This window comes from Rhinatrema bivittatum, chromosome 9 (assembly GCF_901001135.1).
Source record: "Rhinatrema bivittatum chromosome 9, aRhiBiv1.1, whole genome shotgun sequence".
Taxonomy (NCBI): domain Eukaryota; kingdom Metazoa; phylum Chordata; class Amphibia; order Gymnophiona; family Rhinatrematidae; genus Rhinatrema; species Rhinatrema bivittatum.
Window position 1 is genome coordinate 235,760,309 of NC_042623.1, and position 20,574 is coordinate 235,780,882.

General features: G+C 44.4%; 1 protein-coding gene across 3 annotated transcripts in view; it reads right to left on the reverse strand.

Moving 5' to 3' along the window:
- Positions 1 to 19,703, reverse strand: part of RFC4 (replication factor C subunit 4) — a 140,210-nt gene extending 120,507 nt beyond the window's left edge. The window contains exons 1-4 of one of the 3 annotated variants that reach the window (XM_029615828.1): positions 19,577 to 19,655; positions 19,159 to 19,230; positions 12,054 to 12,167; positions 9,578 to 9,656 (exon numbers count right to left, since the gene is read on the reverse strand). In XM_029615828.1, the coding sequence (XP_029471688.1) occupies positions 9,578 to 9,656; positions 12,054 to 12,166 (192 nt within the window). In that variant the 5' untranslated portion in view covers position 12,167; positions 19,159 to 19,230; positions 19,577 to 19,655. Of the gene's footprint in view, positions 1 to 9,577; positions 9,657 to 12,053; positions 12,168 to 19,158; positions 19,231 to 19,576 lie in introns of all 3 variants that reach the window. The other 2 variants (XM_029615827.1, XM_029615829.1) reach the window with 2 other exon arrangements.
- Positions 19,704 to 20,574: the final 871 nt, after the last annotated feature.

Sequence of the window (20,574 nt, forward strand, 5' to 3'; positions counted from 1 at the left end):
AGCAAAGGCCCGCTTGTAAGGCAAAATTGCTGCACATAGCTGCCTGCACTCCCAGTGCAGAGACTTCAAAAATTTTCTTGAGCTGCAGCTCCAACTTTCTATCCTGCAGGTCCTTCACAGCTGTAGCACCCGTAACCGGGATTGTGGTATTTTTGGAGACTGCGGACACCGCCACTTCCACCTTGGGCACCCGCAGTATATCAATTGCTTTCTCCGGAAGAGGATATAGCTTATCCATAGCCTTGCTAACTTTCACCCAGATCCGGGGTATCCCATTCTCTATATAGCAAGTCCATGGCAGAAAAATGAAAAAGAAAGGAAGTAGCCGGGCCCCTCAGACACAACAACACTGGGTCCATGGCCCCTAGCCTGGACTCCTCTGGCAGCCCATCTCTGCCTAGCTCTCTGAGTATGGTAGGGATAAGCGGAGCCAACTCCTCCCTCCTAAACAGATTGACCACCTTAGGGTCATCTCCTTCCACAATGTGAGAGCCTCGTGCTGGATCCTGTGGATGTTGATCAAGGTCTTGGTATCCACCCCCATCGGAGGCTTGCCCTGCGGGTCCTGGTCCCCTGGGTCCGTATCCTGACCCATGGAATCAGTATTGGTCTGATGAGCCCCTGTACGCAAAGGGCGCTTAGCTTTGGAGGACCCAGGGACTACCTTAGACTTAGACCGCTTTCGAGAAAGAGACTTAAGACCACTAGATGACGTTTTACCCCCAGCCTGCAGCTTCCCTTCCCTCCTAGCTTAAACATAGAAACATAGAAATGACGGCAGAAGAAGACCAAATGGCCCATCCAGTCTGCCCAGCAAGCTTCACACATTTTTTCTCTCATACTTATCTGTTTCTCTTAGCTCTTGGTTCTATTTCCCTTCCACCCCCACCTTTAATGTAGAGAGCAGTGATGGAGCTGCAGCCAAGTGAAATATCTAGCTTGATTAGTTAGGGGTAGTAGCCGCCGCAATAAGCAAGCTACACCCATGCTTATTTGTTTTACCCAGACTATGTTATACAGCCCTTATCGGTTGTTTTTCTTCTCCCCTGCCAATAAGCAAGCTACACCCATGCTTATTTGTTTTACCCAGACTATGTTATACAGCCCTTATTGGTTGTTTTTCTTCTCCCCTGCCGTTGAAGCAGGGAGCTATGCTGGATATGCGTGAAGTATCAGTTTTCTTTTTTTCTCCCCTGCCGTTGAAGCAGAGAGCTATGCTGGATATGCGTGAAGTATCAGTCTTCTCCCATGCTGTTGAAGCAGAGAGCCATGCTGGATATGCATCGAAAGTGAAGTATCAGGCACATTTGGTTTGGGGTAGTAACCGCCGTAACAAGCCAGCTACTCCCCGCTTTGTGAGTGCGAACCCTCTTTTCTTCTCCCCTGCCGTTGAAGCAGAGAGCTCTGCTGGATGTGTGAAGTATCAGTTTTTCTTCTCCCCTGCCGTTGAAGCAGAGAACTATGCTGTATATGCATTGAAAGTGAAGTATCAGGCTTATTTGATTTGGGGTAGTAACCGCCGAAACAAGCCAGCTACTCCCCTCTTTGTGAGTGTGAATCCTTTTTTCCACATTTCCTCTTGCTGTTGAAGCTTAGAGCGATGTTGGAGTCACAGTAAGCATGTGTATGTTTATTTAATAAGGGTATTGTCTCCAGGCAGTAGCCATCATTCTGGCCGAGTCACCCACTCTTCATTGGCGGCCTCTTGACTTTATGGATCCAGAGTGTTTATCCCACGCCCCTTTGAAGTCCTTCACAGTTCTGGTCTTCACCACATCCTCCAGAAGGGCATTCCAGGCATCCACCACCCTCTCCGTGAAGAAATACTTCCTGACATTGGTTCTGAATCTTCCTCCTTGGAGCTTCAAATCGTGACCCCTGGTTCTGCTGATTTTTTTCCTACGGAAAAGGTTTGTCGTTGTCTTTGGATCATTAAAAAGCCTTATGGAGAAATAAAACAAACACTGAGGAGAAGGAGGAAGAGGAGTCAGAAGTCCCCTCGGGGCTATCCTCCGTTGCAGGTGAGAGAGGCTGTAAAGGTTCGCTCCCTCCAGGAAACCCTGGCTGAGGAGAGAGAGGAGGCAGGAGAATCCCCTCCCCCATAGCTGCACGAGTTGCTGATCTAAAAGACTCCAAAATGGCCTCTGTTCCCGCGCTCAGCGGGAACAGATCTACCTCAGCTGGTCTCGGTGCAGCTAACACTGAAGGAGCTCGGGCAGCCTTGCCTTTAACCATTTTCGCGGTCCTGGAGGATCCCTCCCCCCGGGAAGACACGCCGAGCACTGCCCCTCCCAAGAAAGACACGCGCAGGCCGAGCCACATGCGCGGCACGCAGACGAGCGCAGCATCAGGCAGCGGGCCTGAGAAAGCTAAAATTCAATTCTGTAAAAAAACAGAAAAATAATCGCGGTCTGCCCAAGCGCCAAATCAGAGAGGGAAGAGAGAGCTGCAGTGCCAGTGACACTGACAGAAAATGGAAGAAAATCAAAACTTTCTTTTTTTTTTTTTTTTAAAGACTTGCCTGGCAGTGGTCCACGGTCCTGATCCGGTGGGGTGGAGTGAACCAGGCTCCCCGGTGTCGCACCCAGAGCTGCTAGCTTGGAACAAGAGGGCCCTCGACCCTATAATGCAGCTGCCTCAACAACCAGCGGGGGATGGTCCCCTCAGGACCTTACAAACCCCCTGGGAGGCTCAGGACAGAAACTGCTCCTTTTTTTTTTTTTTTTTTTTTAAATCAAAGTAAAAACGTTTTACCGACTGAAAACTCTCTAAAACTCACAGAACTCACTACTCTAACTCCACTAAGCAATCAGCACAGACTGTTGCACCTCCACCATCTGCTGGAGACAGAGAAATACTACCGGACTGTAGGTGGCACCATCCTCTATAAGGCGGAGTTTTGTTTTGAAAACTTCTCTGTCTCCATCTGCTAGAGGGGGGGGCAAAACCAGGAGTCTGGACTGATCCGGGTACGTACAGGGAAAAGATATTAAAAGTGTAAAAGAAATAGAAATAAAGACAACTAAAAGTAAAAAGAATATTAGAGTTGAATAGAGGTTGGTCAAGGGAGTTAGGGAGAATAGGAGAGAGGAGGATTAGGGCAGTTTAAAATGTACTTTCCTATGCCTTGCACATTCAATTCCTTCACTGCTTTCAACACATGGTTTCCTACCTAAAATTATCATTGGCACTTCTACTACAATTTGTTGGATGACTTAGCTACCATATTTATAGGCGATCTGTAACCAGACTCAGTCGAGCAATCTCAAACACCTACCAACTATTCTTTGGCATAGGTGCTCTCAGTAACAGCAAGCATAGAGTGAATTTACAGCTTAAAGACAACATCCCAGAAATACAGGCAACAGTGCCATTGTTAACTCAGGTTTAGGATTTAGTGGACTCCCATATTTAAAAAGTTACTGGAATGATCCAGTTAGCCGTGTTGGTGAGCAAAGAAATTAAAATAATTTCAAAAGGAACATGTCAGCTAAACTGAAACGTCCCCTCTAAATGTACAGTGGAACAAGAGCATTACAGACTTTCAAAAGGAAAAAAAAAAAAAAAAAAAAGATTTCAACAAAAGCATCTGTCATTTAGGGCTTGCCATGCATCCGAACTCCCCTTCTCTCCCATAGTGCTCAGGGTCTGCTCACACAGCAGGTGCTTCTATTCAGTAACTGGGTGCACAGCCACTAAGTCATGAAAAATGTATTCTCCCCTAATGACAACTGAATGCATTACCTCTCAGGAATTATTTGGATTTCACAAACTTCAAGCTAGCTGGGTTGAAATGCTCCTTTGAATCAACTTGTTAAAACATTTCTACATCTTTGGGCTCCATGAAGATAAATGTCAATTTTATCTTACAGCCAACACCAGAACCTTTGCCATGATACTCCAACTTGGGCTGACGTCATGTCCAAAGCTAAGTGACCATCTAATGAGACAATACATAGGAGCCTTTTGTCCCAGATGGATTTTATAACAAATGTCAGCTATTAAGTACTGGATCTTTAAAGTACAACATATAACCAAGTCCACTGGCCATCTGCCAATCCATAACCGTACTATAGCACGGATGCAATATTAGCATAGAGGCCATGTCATTGTGCTATTTCAGGATTGTGATCAACATGTTTCAGGATTGTGGAAAACAAGCTGCTGAAGCAGAAATTTAAATCAGACAGAAGAGACCTCCTGGGGAGGAAATCGCACTGTTCAATGCACAAAAAATATATATAAACAGTATTTTCATTTATAACAGGGACACTTGGTTTGAAGAGTGTTTCTTTTCTAAAACAGAATTCAGATTTATTTATTTATTTTATTTATTTATTAAGGCTTTTATATACCGACCTTCTTGATACAAATCAAATCAATTCGGTTTACAATGAAACTAAGCAGAATATAAAATTAACCAATCAACAAGAGATACAGAGCATACAGTTACATTATAACAAGGAAGCCTTAACTTGGAGTAGGAAAAAAAAAAGAAGGGGTGAACGGAGCAATAAATATATAAAGTGAAATAAAATAGAATAAATACTATATACAGAAGAGGGGGCAAGGGGCCAACCTCTCTTTAATGGATATTATGCATGAAAGATGTGTGGTGTACAATTCTAAATCAGGCAATGGAGTTTGGAGTGGGGAAGGCTTGGCTGAACAGCCATGTCTTTAGTTTCTTTTTAAAAGTTGTTAGACAAGTCTCCAGTCTGAGGTCCGGAGGCATGGCGTTCCACATGGAAGGGCCTGCGGTAGAGAATGACCGGTCTCTGATGTTTGCGTGGTGCACTAATTTGATTGTAGGAACGTGTAAAGATCCCTTGTAAGCATCCCTTAAAGGCCTGGCTGTCGAGTGCAGTCTGAGAGGATAAGACAGATCGAGCGGGGTTTGATGGTGGATATTTTTATGGATGATTGTGAGAGATTTATGGAGGATCCGGAAGTATACTGGGAGCCAGTGGAGATCTTTTAGAATAGGAGAAATATGCTCTCTCCGATTGGTATTTGTCAAAATCCTTGCTGCTGCATTTTGTAGCAGCTGGAGCGGTTTAATGGTAGAGGCTGGAAGACCATGCAGAATGGAGTTGCAATAGTCGATCTTGGAGAACAGAATGGCTTGGAGGACGGATCTGAAATCGTAGTGGAATAGGAGCGGTTTGAGTTTTTTTGAGTACTTGTAACTTGTAAAAGCACTCCTTAGTAGTGTGTTTTATAAAATGCTTTAGGTTCAGGTGACTGTCGATTAAGACTCCAAGATCTCTGGCGTGTGATATATGTGGAATATTTTGTGATTGGAGAAGTATGGGACTACCTTCTGGAGTAATTAGTAAGAGTTCGGTTTTAGAAGTGTTGAGCACAAGGTTGAGGCTGGATAAGTAGTGGTTTATAGTTTGTAGATGAGAGTTCCATAACCTGAGTGTTGAGTCCAATGATTTGGATATAGGGATTAAAATTTGAAGGTCATCTGCATAAATATAAAATTTGAGTTTGAGGTTTGAAAGTAGGTGGCAGAGGGGGAGAATGTAGATATTAAACAGGGTGGGTGATAGGGAGGAGCCCTGGGGGACGCCAAAAGGAGCATTAGTATGAGGTGATTCCATGTTTTTAATTTTTACCTTATAGCCTCTATTACTGAGGAAAGATTCGAACCATCTGAGGGCTGAACCTGTAATTCCTATGTCTGAGAGTTGGTTTAGGAGGATGTTGTGATTTACCGTATCAAAAGCCGCAGAGATGTCGAGGAGAGCTAAGAGAAATGACTGTCCTTTATCAAAACCAATATATAGTTGATCCAGGAGGGAGGTGAGGAGGGTTTCCGTATTGTGTTCTTTTCGGAAACCATATTGTGACGTGTGAAGTATATTGTGGTCTTCAAGGTAATTTGAAAGTTGCTTATTTACAATTTTCTCCATGATCTTAGATACAAATGGGAGATTTGATATGGGACGGTAATTGTTGAGGTCTTCCGGGTCCAGGTTGGATTTTTTGAGTATGGGTTTGAGCGTGGCCAATTTGAGCGCGTCCGGGAATGTTCCTTGTGTAAGGGAACAATTGATGATATTGGCTAGATATTTGGATATGTATTCTGGAATGAGAATCAGTAACTTGGAAGGTATTTGGTCCAGCGGGTGGGTCGAAGGTTTCATTCTTTTTATCAGCGATTCTACATCTAAAGTGTGGGTCGAATCAGATGTCTAAACATTCGGTGTTAATTTTGTCCAGATGTTTTAGTGTGGAATTGGTTACAACTGAACATGCATTGGCCTTGCATTTCACCACTTCTGTTTTTTAAATTTCAAAGCAAATATGGCTTGGCTAACCCACTGGCTCAGTGGCTGTGCTATGCACGGTCATGTGGAAAATCCCTGGATAAATCTCAGAGTTGAGTCGGCTGGGGATGCCATGGAGACAGCATTTACAGAACCTGGGGTGCACCTAGCTGTGTTCGGACTACAAAAAACTAAGCGCCCAAAATTTAGGTGTCCAAAAAGTGGGCGATCAACACTGTGCCTAGCTGAGCGCACAAAAACTGGGCTCCCACCAGGTCGCTCAGATAGCATCCTTAAATAAATGTGTGCATGTGAACGCCCCAGTAGGTGCACTTATGTGCCCAACCAGATGCATAACCGGGCACACAAGCACGAACCAACGGAACTGAAGAGGGCAGCCTTATGCGCAGGAAAAACATGCAAAAAAAATACCCCCATGGCCTATCACACGGCAAATAAAAAAAGCCTGAGAACAGGGCCTAGCCAAAAGGCTGCTAAACCCACCAGGCTGCCTATGTCCTCTAAGCTACCCCGGAGGTGGGAATGAACATCGGATTGGTAGGCAAAACACAGAGATCAGAGGGGAGCAGAATCCCTACAAAACTCCCCTTCTCTCTCTCTCTTTTTTTTTTTTTTTTTTTTAGTACTCTTTACCTGAGCTCAGCCCATCCCAGTTGAGTGCAAAGTCGGTCTCCGGCTGCGGGGGGAAGGGCAAGGACCTTCACCGCCACACTTAACTTCCTGCATCCGCTTGCCTTGTTTTGGTTTTTTTTTTGTTTTTTTTAACAGCTAAGCCAGCGCCAACTGAAAAAACCAGTTACCAGACCAAGGCACTCATCTGAGGGAGGAATCCAAAGATATCACCTCAGGAATTCTCAACTGAGGGAGGGACCATAAGCTATCACCACAGGAGACTGGAACGTAATAAATCTTCTTTTCTCCTTTGAAAATATTGCAAGCAATCCCCTATAGGGAGATGCACATCCACCATCTGCTGGAGATGGAGAAAACCGGTGGGATGATGTCAGTGCAGGGGTATACATACCGTCATGTCAGCTTTGCTGGTAAAAGTGCATAACCCACTAGTTTGGGATCCACCTGTCCGTATGCTAAGAAATAAACTATTCTTAGAAGAATCAGGAGAGGAGGCAGAATATCCCAACTGGGATATTACAGTTTGCTTTCAGAACTTGTCCGCCATGAATTTTCTTTTGTCATCTAGGTCGGTTTACAGAAAAGAACCAATCTGAATCCACTGTAATTTACACAGGGCATATTAAGTGGTGTTACTGAGCCACTGGAAGTCAAACATCCAAAATAGAAAGCAAACCCTGCTGCTATGAATAGAACTTATACTAAGCCGTGCAACCAGCAGAGTAGAAGGTCAACACATGAGCTGTTCCAAAAAGCCATTAACCATTGCTAAAATGGATACTCAAGCAGAACCATCCTAACTCACACCTCACTACTGACAATTACAGACACACGGGTGCACCAAGTAAGACTGTAAAACTCATTAATTAAAAAAAACACATCCTAAATTGCCCTTGCGCATATTTTAGTGCCCCATGCGAAAAGAAAGTTGTTAAAGCCCCCTTCTGCAAAGCAAGTGACATGGGCAGCAAACTAGAAAGAAACACACTGCATACAAAATTTGGCTTTTCCAAATTATCTTGGAGAGAAGTCTTCTATATAATTTAACAGAGTTTAGTGAATAAAGGGAATAAAATTCCAAGCATTTCAGACAGGCTCTTTGTAAAGCTCTAAGAAAACCAGTAGAAAGTTAGGTAGCCTATGTTCCATTTGTATGCAACATTACCAAGGGGCGTGAAAATCTCTATCAAGATGCATTCAGACCTGACCAATATCCAACAGATTTGGAAATTTATTCTGGAATACAGAACAGCAGTCAATCATTCAGGAAAGCATATCCCTTCCATACTTCTATCCATTTTCAGACACTCAAATTATGCTGAATGTCAACCGTGCAAGTCAATACTAATCAGGCTTAGGCTAATGCTAATTACAAACATGCAAGGAAAGGTACGGAGAACAATTTAATAAGAAATGCTATATGACAGACACAATAGGGAGGGAAACTGCTACACTGCCATGTAAACAACTGGTAACTAAGGCGACATTCTTGTCAGATACAAAATTTCATGTGAATCGGCGCAGCAATTTGAGACATGATGTTTGAAGTCTCCCATGCATGTCTTATAAGCAAACTTATGTTACAATAATCATCCACCTTCCTTTTGCAAAGTTCAACCCAAAGCAGTTTGCAACAAGCAAAACGCAATGCCTCCCCTACCCTCAATCAACCACCCTGCATTGTAACACTTTAGAGAGATGTTAAGAGGAGCGCTAACTCCTAACACAAGGTTCTAACCTGCAGGAAATAGTTTGTTCTCCCTTTCTTCTGTAAGCTTATAGTGCTATGTAGTCATTGTGGTATAAGCAGCATCTGAGCCAGCAGTGCAGAAGTGCTGCTTTGCAATGGACAAATGGCTACACCGAGCTGAACTAAATCTTATGTGAAGGTAGGCGCACTTGTGTGGGTGGCGGGGGGGGGGATATTTGACTTCTCTACTTTTCAAAGCTGGTGAGTGATTTAGGAGAACACAGAAGGATGGAGACAGCACAGAGGACGAGGAGGACAAGAGAAGAGAGAGAGCGAGAGAGAAAGAGGGGTGTTCTAGATAGAGGAAGAAAAGAAGGGAGTAGGAGGAATTGGGAAGTGGGTTCCATGATCTGGGGAGAGGTAGGAAGGAAAGGAGGTTCCAGGATTTGGGGGACAGAAGAAGAGATCAAGGGAGAGAGGATCGAAGGAAGGGAAGAGGCAAGTGTCCCCCTGGTGTTCTCTGGTTCTGATCCCCCTCCCACTCAAACTGGCATATACCCACAGCGTGGCACCAACGTTTTCTCTCTCACACACACACACAAGCACTTCCCCCTCGCTCACATGCAGACACGCCCCGATTTGATCCCCTCTCATCCCCTAGCCTCAACCCCACCAATGGTCCCCTGCTCAGCCCCTCCTAATCTTCCCCAAATGATCTCCTTTTACTTTCTCTGCTCCAGGTTCACACCTCCCCTTCTGTCTCTGAATGGCAGGAGGGGAGTGGCTAGATTAGGGAGCAGAGTAGCTCTTCTTTGCTCTGCTACACCTGCTCTCACACAACTGGTACCCTGCTACACCCAGATTTTTGCCAGCCTAGGAACAGGCCTAGTGTGCCTATTAACAAATTCAGGCTTGCTAATCACTAGAATGTGTTCTGAAGTATTATAATACTCACATCAGCTCCCTCAAGTGATTTTTTCAGCACTGCAACAACTTCTTCTTGGAAAGCCACTTCATCCATACATTTTGGACGACTACACAAAAACAAAGAAAATAGGTCTCTGGGACATTCCCAACATCAGTATCTGCTCAAGTTAATAACTGCTTGAAGGGAATACCACTGTTATAATTTAACTACCTTCCCAGTATGCTGCAAATTACAGTCTAGTATTTCTCTGAAAGAGCAGCAACACAGGCCCTAATAAAAATATCAGAATATGCAGTCCCATGCAACAATTTACAATATCACAATGCTCGTCTTTGGGTCTTATCACAAGGTTTCTAAACTTGCATCTTAATAAAGTTTACTTCTTAATAATTTTGAAATAAGATTTGTTCCTTGCCAAATGTCCTTCAATAAGGTCTCGCTTCAGCTATTTGAGTGCATTCATGCTTTACAAGTTATTAGTATAATACAGGACTTCCCAAACATTTAGCCAACACGACCCAATTTTAATACTTGAAAATTCACATGACCCCAGGTGATAACCAAAATAAGTTATTTATTTAACAGTTTTTATATACCGACGTTCATCGAGGATATCACGACGGTGTACATTGAACAGAAGTATTACGCGCGAGGCGTTTGACAATAAAACATGATAAGGGTATTTAAGTTTAAACTTGAGTGAACAGCTTAATATATGGGAACTAAAGAGGTAGTATAAGTGATAAATAAGATATATAACAGATAACCAGGGCTAAATAATATATACATGATAATGAACACAGCAAGATGCATAAAGATTGCAAGAGGAGGGGAATGATAGAGGGACTAAGGGGAGGGAGGGTTTTAAAGGGGGGTAGTAGGGGAGTTTGAAAAAAGGAGTACGGGGGGGGGTGTGGAGGAGGATGAAGGGTGTAGCTATTAGGTGATATTAGGCGTAAGCCTATGAGAAAAGTTAGGGCGTTTGAAAGAAGGGAAAGAGGGGGTATGTGGAAGAGGAGAGGGTGTGTGGCTATTAGGAGATATTAGGAGATGCTAGGAGTAAGCCTGTGAGAAAAGCCAGGTTTTGAGTTTTTGCTTAAAGCTTTTCGGGCAGATCAGTTAGCGGGGATGATCACTCCACTCCCACCTTCCCACACTCTAGCTGATCTCCTTTTTCAACATCCACCCTCTCTCAAACTCCTCCCCTCCAGCTGAATCTCTTACATCTCCCAAATAAAAATACAAATCCAGCTCCTGTCACCTCCCCATCCTATGCTCTCCAGCCCTTTGGGCACCCCTATCTGAAGTTCTCTCAGTCCAAAGTCCTTCTTATAACACCCAAATAATCCTCTATCATCCCCTCCCTCTCACCCCATCCCGTATTCTCTCCTCACATTCATCCCCCATCCCCTCACCTCCTTCCCTGCAACCCTTCTCTGACACCCCCCAGGTCTTCCCTTTCAACCTCCAGTCAATCTTCTGTCATTCCCTTTCTCTCACCTCCACAGCCATTGCCCCCCCCCCCCTCTCACATCGATACAGTATCTTTATCTGATCCTCCTCCTCCTGCCAGGTAATCCAACCCTTAAACCCCTTCTGTATCTGATTCTTTCCTTCAAACATTCTCCTGGCCAGGTTCAGAAACATTTTCCTTTGGGCCCTGGGACCAATTATCAATAGCAACCGATGGGAAGACGGGCAGGCAGATGACATGGGCAACATTTTCTCTTGAGTAAATTGAATAGTCGTTGAGAAGCAGTGACAATCTCTACCAGTCTGTGAACACTTAGCCTTCCCTTCTCCTCATAGCTGGTCCTGAGCCCAAATGACAGCAGCATTAGTCATGAAAGTCAATTCAGGGCCTATGCACCAGTGCAAGTTCACAGGCCCTGAGCATCCCCAATCCCGCCGTGGGCAAGGGCTTCCTGTCACCACAAAAACTCATTGAGGTTGGGGGCTGCTGCAGGGCCTGCGAGTGTGTGCTGACCTATAGGCCCCAAGCTGACTTCCATCACCAATGCTACTGGTGCTCGAAGAGCCTGCAGTTTGAGGCACTTATGACCCCAGCTAAAAGTTTTGCGACCCAGTTTGCAGTTCAGACCCACACTTTGGGAAGCCCTGGTATACTTGCATAGGACAACGAGGATCTGATCTGCACAGCAGCTCCTCTGCATTTTTTAAAATGGCAAAAACTGACTTAATAGTTGCAGCTTTGAGACACTTTAAACATGAATAGTTATCAGGGATATTGAAAAAAAATGTAAAAAAGGGAGATTTTAAATTACTTTGTTTTAACCGTCAACCAATTAACCTAAAATTAATTGCTAGAACTGTTGCTGTAAGCTTGTGCACATTAAAGTCTTCCTATATGTGCTGAATAAGCAGAAGTGCATTTCCTCTTCCTGACTTCTCCTGTGTTGATCAGAACCTGTGTGTAAATCCCAGTAACAAAATAAATGTTTTATGCAAGCCAGGTGACAACATTATGGAGGCAAGTCCTTACTATTTCTCCACCCATGGCACAGGTTTCTGCTTTTTCTCTCCGCTGCTGCCTGCTGCTTTTTCCTTGCCAGGTTTGGTGCTGATGGAGGATGGTCCCTTAAGAAATGCCTGCATCCTGCAGAACAGATAAAGAAGAGTAGTGATCTACACAGCACAGACACCCTCAGCAAGCTACGAAACACACATAAGAGCGTGTAAAAATGATAACAGCATCAGGGCCTGAGGAGCGTGTGCACCATCAAGCGTGGGAAAACTGCAAAATCGCTGTACCAGAAGCACACTGGGATCATGACCCTAGCAGAACAAAGCTGAGACTACCTAGTACACTGCCATTCCCACTGATGAAAAGCTTGATGCTAGAAAACTGGACATCGGGGTAAAAGGAGAAAAACACAAGAACAGCACTGCTAATAGACGTGCCAGAATGTTTAGTCTCTGTCTTGTCTGTCCCCCAGTGTCTGATTGCTTCCCTATTTTTGAGACACTTACAAGTATGAAAGTAGATCCGAGAAACATGCTAGTACTTGAGGATTTTAATGTTCATGTGGATGTAAAACAGCATCTCGAACAAGTCAATTTTGGGATGCAATAGCATGCCTAGATTGTAGTCAAACTCTGGGTGTACCAATGCACAAGTATGGTCACACCTTAGATCTTATTTTTTCTGAATGCTTCTCCTCTTGCTGTGAATTACCCTTGCTTAACAGTTCATAGAGTAGCATGGGATGATCATCTCTTGCTTTCTGCTCATATTCCAGAGTAACAGTTGAATAATATAAGTGGTGCTCACTTGGTGAAACCATAAGAAAGACAGCTTCCATTGATTTACATCTATTAAAGAAGTTAATACCTGTGTTGGAGTAATTAAAGCTAGCAAATCTTGACACTGTGATCAAGAACCAGCAGAAGTCAATTGTCAAAACATTGGATAGTCTTGCACCAGCTATTGATATGCAGATACAACAAAATAAATATGCCAAGAAGTACACAGCCTCTCTGCGTAATGAACATCACCTTCTTAAAAGGCGGGAGACACCAGCATAGTAAACAAATTTTTTTATGCTTCTTTGCTTAGCAAAAATAGCAATAATCTGCGAGAGTTGTTTCGGCTTCTGTAGAATCTAACAGCTCTTCTGTCTGCCTCTCTACATGGCGAGGCATAATCTATTTCTTGTGACAGCTTTGTGCTAGCCATCGGTTCTTTTTTTTTGTCCTGATAATCACTAGTGGGCCTCTGATGTGCCAAGGGATGTTGTAAAATGGAACCAATTTCAACCTCTCTCTCAGACTGAAATTGGTCAAATAGTTACAGCTCTTAGTGCTGCTTTCTGCCATGCAACATCGCTGACAGGTGTAAAGGATGTTACGTCTCCTTCCTCGACTACCGTTGTTAACCTTGCCCTGATGGAGGAGTCATTACCCACTGTGCTGCACTGTGTGTCTCTGCGCCCGTTAATTAAGAAACAGAATTTAGGTCCTTCCAATCCATTAAATTATCACACACACTCTTCATTATCTGTTTCTGTAGATGAATATATTCAAGAACGTCAGATATTAGACCAATTTCAACTTGGATTTTGGAAGGGTCTAAGTACTGAAGTGTTGTTACTTTCGAGCACCAATACCTTTAGGAGGTGTTTCGATGGTGCTCAAGGTTTTATATAAGAAATAAATGAAACCTCTACAGTCTTTAATATGATTAATCATAATACTCTTCTGTATAAGCTGCGAGAACAAGGACTTGAAGGAACAGTATTTAACTGGTTTAAATTCTTATCTTAGTGGAAGATCTCATAGAATTTCTCCTAGTTCTACTATCTCTGCATGGCACTCGATCATTGCCAGGGTCCCTGCAGGGCTTGGCCTTGTCAATTACACTCTCTAACATCTACCTTGCACTTGTTTATAAGCTGCTGGCCAGCCTCTATGTGGGCTACCGCATATATGCTGACCACATCCAATTCTTCGTGCCTACTTTGACTTCATGGTCTGAAACGTTTGAGACAGTTTCCATTTCTCTTTTAACAGTTAAAAAGTGGCTGACTCAATCTTTTAAACAAAAATTTGAAGAAAACAGAAGTGATGTTATTGTGGACTAGGACTGGAACTTTTCAGTTTGGTCGGGTTAATTAAGATCCTATGGTAATCCAAGACAGAAGTCTGGGTGTCACTCTTTATGAAGAGTTATCTATAGTTCTCCAGATTAAGTCAGTAATTACAGCTAGTTACTACCCGTTGCGTGTATGCAATCTCTGAAAAATATTTTGGGAAAAGATGAGTTTCATTCAGTAGTCAAGGCCACAATCCTACTGTAATTCATTACATATCAGCTTACCAATGATCGTTTTACGCACCTTGCAGCTACTTCAGAACTCTGCAGCAGTTAATTACCAGGCTTAACAAGAGAATCCATATCAAGCCAGTTTTAAAAGATCTGCATTGGTTGCTGGTCTCCTGGAGAATACAATATAAGATTGCATTCCTGGTCCAAAAGGTGGTCATCAGAGACACTGCCATTGATAAATGCCACATTGCATGTTTATAATCTGCCTAGAATATTCAGATCACCACAAAGAGATTGTCCAGAAGTTCTATCCATTCGCTGTGCATGTCTCTGCGAGATGTGAGAAAGGACCTTCTCTACAGCTGGTACTACAATTTGGAACTTGTTACCGATGGACTTGCGTCTAATGAAATGCACTAAGCTATTTATTTCACATGGCATTAGCTGAGGTTATTTAAGGTTTTGAACTCTGCTTGAACCAAAGCATTGTCTGATTTTTTTTTTTTTACCTGTTAAGTTTTTATTTTAGGGGTCGATGAAATAATCTTTGCGGAAAGCGGGCGCTGACTTTTCAGCGCCCACTTTCTTAACGCACGTATGACGCCCGCAAGGGGGGCACCATGCAATATGTAAATTAGGGGGTCGCGCTAGGAAAGAGGCAATAGGGACGCTTGCGCGACCTTAGAGCAGCCTTGCTATAGCGACCCGCCGCGGCTGCCGGTTATGAAGACCTATGCCAGTAAACTCGGCCTCGGTTTTCATAACCTGCCTGTCTGCCAGTAATGAAAACAGCCGCCAAGTTTATCGGCGGCCATTTTCATTACTGGCAGACAGCCGGTTATGAAAACCGAGGCCGAGTTTACCGGCATGTGATGAGCGCTAACTCATTCACTCCGCGTCGGACGTGCATTAAATAGGCGCTAATCCCCCTATTGCATTAGGGGGTGGATTAGCGACTATTTAACCCGCGTCCGACAGTGGGTTAAACAGTGCGCTCGGCTGAGCACACTGAAATGCATCGGCCCCTTAGTGGTTTTTGTTGATAGGCGGCTTACAATGTAACATTCAAAAACAAATATCAAGTTTTTATTTTAGTGTTTTGTTGATATTTGATTGTATATGTTGCATTGTAAGCTGACTTGTCACTGTATAGGCAGCCTAGAAATATTTTAAAGTAAAAATAAAATATCAAAAAAGTATTCTGTACAATGAATGGAGACACAAAAGATCCTCAATTAACAAGCGATGCAATCAGATCAAGAAAATGTGGCAGAAGATAAAGAAATTATCTTAAATGCATTGGGCACCACTGGCTTGAATAAAAACTCTCTAAACCTGACCATACTACATTCTATAAGCTCTCTTTGGCATAATCAGGCCGATTCAGAAAAATGCCCGCTCTCCCGGCGTGCGCACAGGCCACTCTCCTGGGTGCACGATTCAGGAAGGTGGCCTATGCAAATTAGGGCCCGCGGTAAAAAGAGGCGCTAGGAACACTAGCGCCTCTTTTTTGACGGAAGCGGCAGCGGTCAGCGAGTTTGACAGCCGACGCTCAATTTTGCCGGCGTCGGATCTCAAACCCGCTGGCAGCCACGGGTTCAGAAACCGGACGCCGGCAAAATTGAGCATCCGGTTTTCAACTCGCGAGCCACAGGCCGATTTAAAAAAAAATTTTTTTAATTTAAACTTTTAGGATCTCCGACTTAATATCGCCATGATATTAAGTCGGAGGGTGCACAAAAAAGCAATTTTTATTGCTTTTCTGTAAACTTCCCCAGCGCCGGCAGAAATTAACGCCTACCTTTGGATAGGCGCTAATTTCTGAAAGTAAAATATGCGACAATAACTAATAGGGCTATCAACATGCATTTGCATGTTGCGGGCACTATTAGTTTCGGGGGATGGACGCGCGTTTTCGACGCGCTATTACCCTTACTGAATAAGGGGTAGAGCTAGTGCGTCGAAAACGCGCATCCAAACGCGGGGTAACAGTGCTCCAGAGCGCACTGTACTGTATCGGCCTGAATGTAAGTACTGAGAACTTGCAGGCCGATTCAGTACAGTGAGCTCAGGCTGAGCGCACCATTAGCCCCCATCTAGACGCGCGTTTTCCACACGCTAATATTACCCCTTATACAGTAAGGGGTAATAGCGCGAGGAAAACGCATGTCCAACCCCCCCAAAAACTAATAGCGCCCGCAACATACAAATGCATGTTGATGAGTCTATTAGTCTCGCGTGATGCAGAAAGTAAAATGTGCAGCCAAGCCACACATTTTACTTTCAGAAATTAACTCCTGCCCGAAGGCAGGAGTTAATTTCAGCTGGCACCAGGAAAATGTACAGAAAAGCAGAAAAAAATGCTTTTCTGTACACCCTCCGACTTAATATCATAGCGATATTAAGTTGGAGGCCCCAAAAATAAAAAAAATTAAAATTCTAAAAAAAAAAAATTAAAAATCTGCCCACAGCCCACGAGTTCGAAGACGGACACTCAATTTTGCCGGCGTCCAGTTTCCGAACCCGTGGCTGTCAGCGGGTTCGACAACTGATGCCGGTAAAATTAAGCGTCGGCTGTCAAACCTGCTGACAGCCGCCGGTTCTGTCAATAAGGAGGCGCTAGGGACGCGCTAGTGTCCCTAGCGCCTCCTTATTACCGCAGGCCCTTATTTAAATACAGAATCGCGTGCCCAGGAGAGTGGCCTGGGCGCGCATCGGGAGAGCGGGCGCTTGCCTCGGAGCCTTGCTCTCCTGCGAATTTTACTGAATCGGCCTGATTGTCAATAAACTTGATTCAGATAATACCCAACATATACTTGGGGTTTAAAAACGAGTTTCAGTCCTGTCACGGAATGCATAAAACAAACCGTTTTAGAGACACTACCCTGGGGAAAATATATGTATATTTAAACATTACACATATTGAGTCTAAGCCCTATAGTTTCTAGATGCAAGACAGAGGACTTTTCTCAGAGAAAAACAAAGACACTAAAAGGTGGATTTTAAAAGCACGACGTGCGCATTAATTAGGGGATGCACAAATAAGTCAGGCTTGCACGCGCCGAGCAGATTTTAAAAGCCGCCCGGATACGTGCGTAAATGCTGCAGGACGCACATCTTGGAAGTTTTCAAACGGGGTGGGGCAGGGGCATGTTCTGAGTAGGGCAAGAGTGTTTCAGGGTGTGAACCTGAGATGTGTGTTTAAATACTTATGTGATCCTGCCACGTAACTTTACTTCGGCTATGGATGATGTGCAAATTAAAAAATAAATAGGCAGATCTGCGGGGTTTTAAGGGTCTGGGATAACAGGGGGGGAGCGAAGGCTATTAAACTAGGGGGCTGGAAGACCTCTCTCTTACCTGGTGAACTGGGAACAAACTGTCAAAACTGGAAATGGCATCAGCGTACACCCCTTTTAAAATCCGATTTACGCGGTAGAAGTGGCATGTGTATATGCCTACTTAAAATCTGGCACACATGTGCGCAATGCCAAGCTATTTTTATAACATGCATGCATAAAGGCACACAAGTTATAAAATAGCAATGTCCCTGGGTGCAGGCCAATGAATGTGCGCACCTGTGCACCCACATGCCAGATTAAAAGTTACTCTTTAAATGAAGATGAAGTTGGCCCTCCCCCCCCTATTAACTCCTAGACCTGTGGAGGCATCGGTGGAAAACTGAAGCCAAAATCAAGTCTGAACCCTTGCCTGGATGCAGGAGTCAACTTCAGTGAAGAAAAATAGCCAAACTCCACATCCCATCACTCCATGCAAGAGGTGGGCAAGTAAGATAATTTGATAAGATAACACAGAATTCAGCCGAGGAGTCAAACACAAGCTGAAACCAACTTCTTAGCATACTGGCCTGCTCTCTCAGATTTTTCATCCCCCATCCCCTCTTGCTACCATACCTCACTATTCTCCCCTCTCTCACCTTCCTTCCTCTAGTAGTTTCTCTTTTTTACTTTAGGTCTGCTTCTCTGCTGAGCTCCACTTCTCCATCTCCTTTCTTCTTATATTGAACAACAGATAGTGAACTATTGCATCAGTACTAAAGCATGAGCTGGATGCAATGAAGAAATATCAGAAGCCCTTCTCGCCAGTGCTGCTGCTTTTGTAGCCTGGTGGTGATGAGCACTGATGCTGGTAACTATTTTCCTATCACTAGCTTGCCATCTGAGGCTGGGACTTGAAAGTTGGCAAGCAATGTGGCAATGGTTTTCAGTGCGGAACTGGCAAGCACTTTTCTCAGGTGCTGCTGCTACCACCTTCTCAAATGGGCTATTTAACAATCTGCTAGTTTGATATATTCTGTCCCCCCAGTCTTTTCATTCCAAACATATTCTATTTCTTCATTTCTTCTGGTTCTTTTTTGTTCTTTCCTCTATCTCTGTGCATCTATGTCTACATCCCTCCTCCTGCTTCTTTCTCCCCCAGCCCAAATGATCCCTCCCAGCTTCTGCTTAATTATAACTTTTTTAATTCTTCCTCTTAGCTCTTCACTGCTGACACTATATAGTTAACCAGGTAAGCATCTGGCTTACTAAGCTTTTTATTCCCCACTGTTACAATGGAAGGCTTAGTAAATCAGACTCTAAATTTAAGCTAAGTAGCTCTAGCAGTCTGTACCGTGGAAGCTGTTTTACGGGTCTTTTTCCCAGTACCTCAACAGCAACACACAGCTACCAGCAATGGGACAGAGGAGTGTGTGAGTGAAGGAAACAGTGATGACCAGAGAAGACTTTAAGAGATAACACCTGACAGGTTGCTCGTATTCTGGTTATTGGCTTCCACTGCATCTGTGGACTTATAGCCCTACCTTTTCTGCAGAAATCGAAATTAGCCCTCGTCAGACGATGGAGCAATAAGAGAACTGGACCCAGTGGAAGCCCTAGCAGTGTCCGGTGGAAGACGGGGGAAGGGAAGAGAAAGCATAAACATTAGATAAAGGAGGAAATAATGATGGAAGAGGGAAGCAAAAAGCATCCTCCTACCGGGCCACCTGAACATGTTAACAAATAGGACTCGTCAGGGAAAGTCCAGACGTTTGGAAAGGGCCCAGAAAACAAGAAGGAAGTCGGTATAGCAAAGCCGTGAGGGATGAAAACAAGGAGATGGTAAACAAATACACAAAACAAAGAGGAAAGCAGCAGGAGGGAATCCTAATTCACGTATTTTACACTCTCGGAATACACAGAATAAAAGTTTAAAACGATAAACAAATAAAGCACACTCACTCTATGCTTTCTCTTCCAATAATCGCGTCCGCCGCGCCTTTATTCGTATAACAAGCCCGGCGGGAAACAAGCGCTGATCACTTCCGGTGCCCGGAGGACCAATCATAGGGTGTGAGCAGAAGACAGAATGCCCCTACGTGCTTCTGCCCCTAACAAAAATGGCCGCCAAAGACGCTCGGTGCGTCAAACACGTGGGCTCGGGATCGGCTAATCCGAATCCCCACAGACAACCAGACAAGAGCAGGCAGCAGGAGCAGTGCTGGACCATTTAGAACTGTAGACTGCTTCCGCCCCTGATTTCTTTTAATGCGTGAGGAACTGACCTTCAGGTTCTGTGCGAGTATTGCCAGATTTTAAACAGGGTTTGTAGTCTAAGTAAAATATAATGTAGCCCGAGTAACCCGGGGAAAGGGAAGTCCTAAGCCCAAAAGTAGCTCAGTCTTCAAAAGACCAAATAAAGACTAAGATAAATGGTATTCAGGCCGATGCACGAGTGCCCTAGGCGAATCTTTGTTCCTGCATCCCCTCTCTCTATTGACGGCAGCTCCTGCACAGTGCTTCCTCCTACAAAGTCTGGGGCCGATGCAATACAGTGCACTCGCCGATACAGTAAAGTCCGCGGGAGAGCGGGCGAACACCCACTCTCCCGGCGCACGCACCGGCCAGTCGCCGGTGTGCGCGATGCAGTATTTAAATTAGGTCCAGCGGTAGATCCGGGCAAAAGGAGGAGCTAGGGACACTAGCGCGGCCCTAGCGCCTCTTTTTTGACAGGAGCGGCAGCTGTCAGCGGGTTTGACAGCCGACACTCAATTTTGCCAGCGTCGGTTCTCGAGCCCGCTGACAGCCACGGGCTCGGAAACTGGACGCCGGCAAAATTGAGCGCCCGGTTTTCGGCCTGACAGCCGTGGGCCGAATTCAAATTTTTTTTTTTTTTTACTTTTTTTTACTCTTCGGGACCTCCGACTTAATATCGCCATGATATTAAGTCAGAGGGTGCA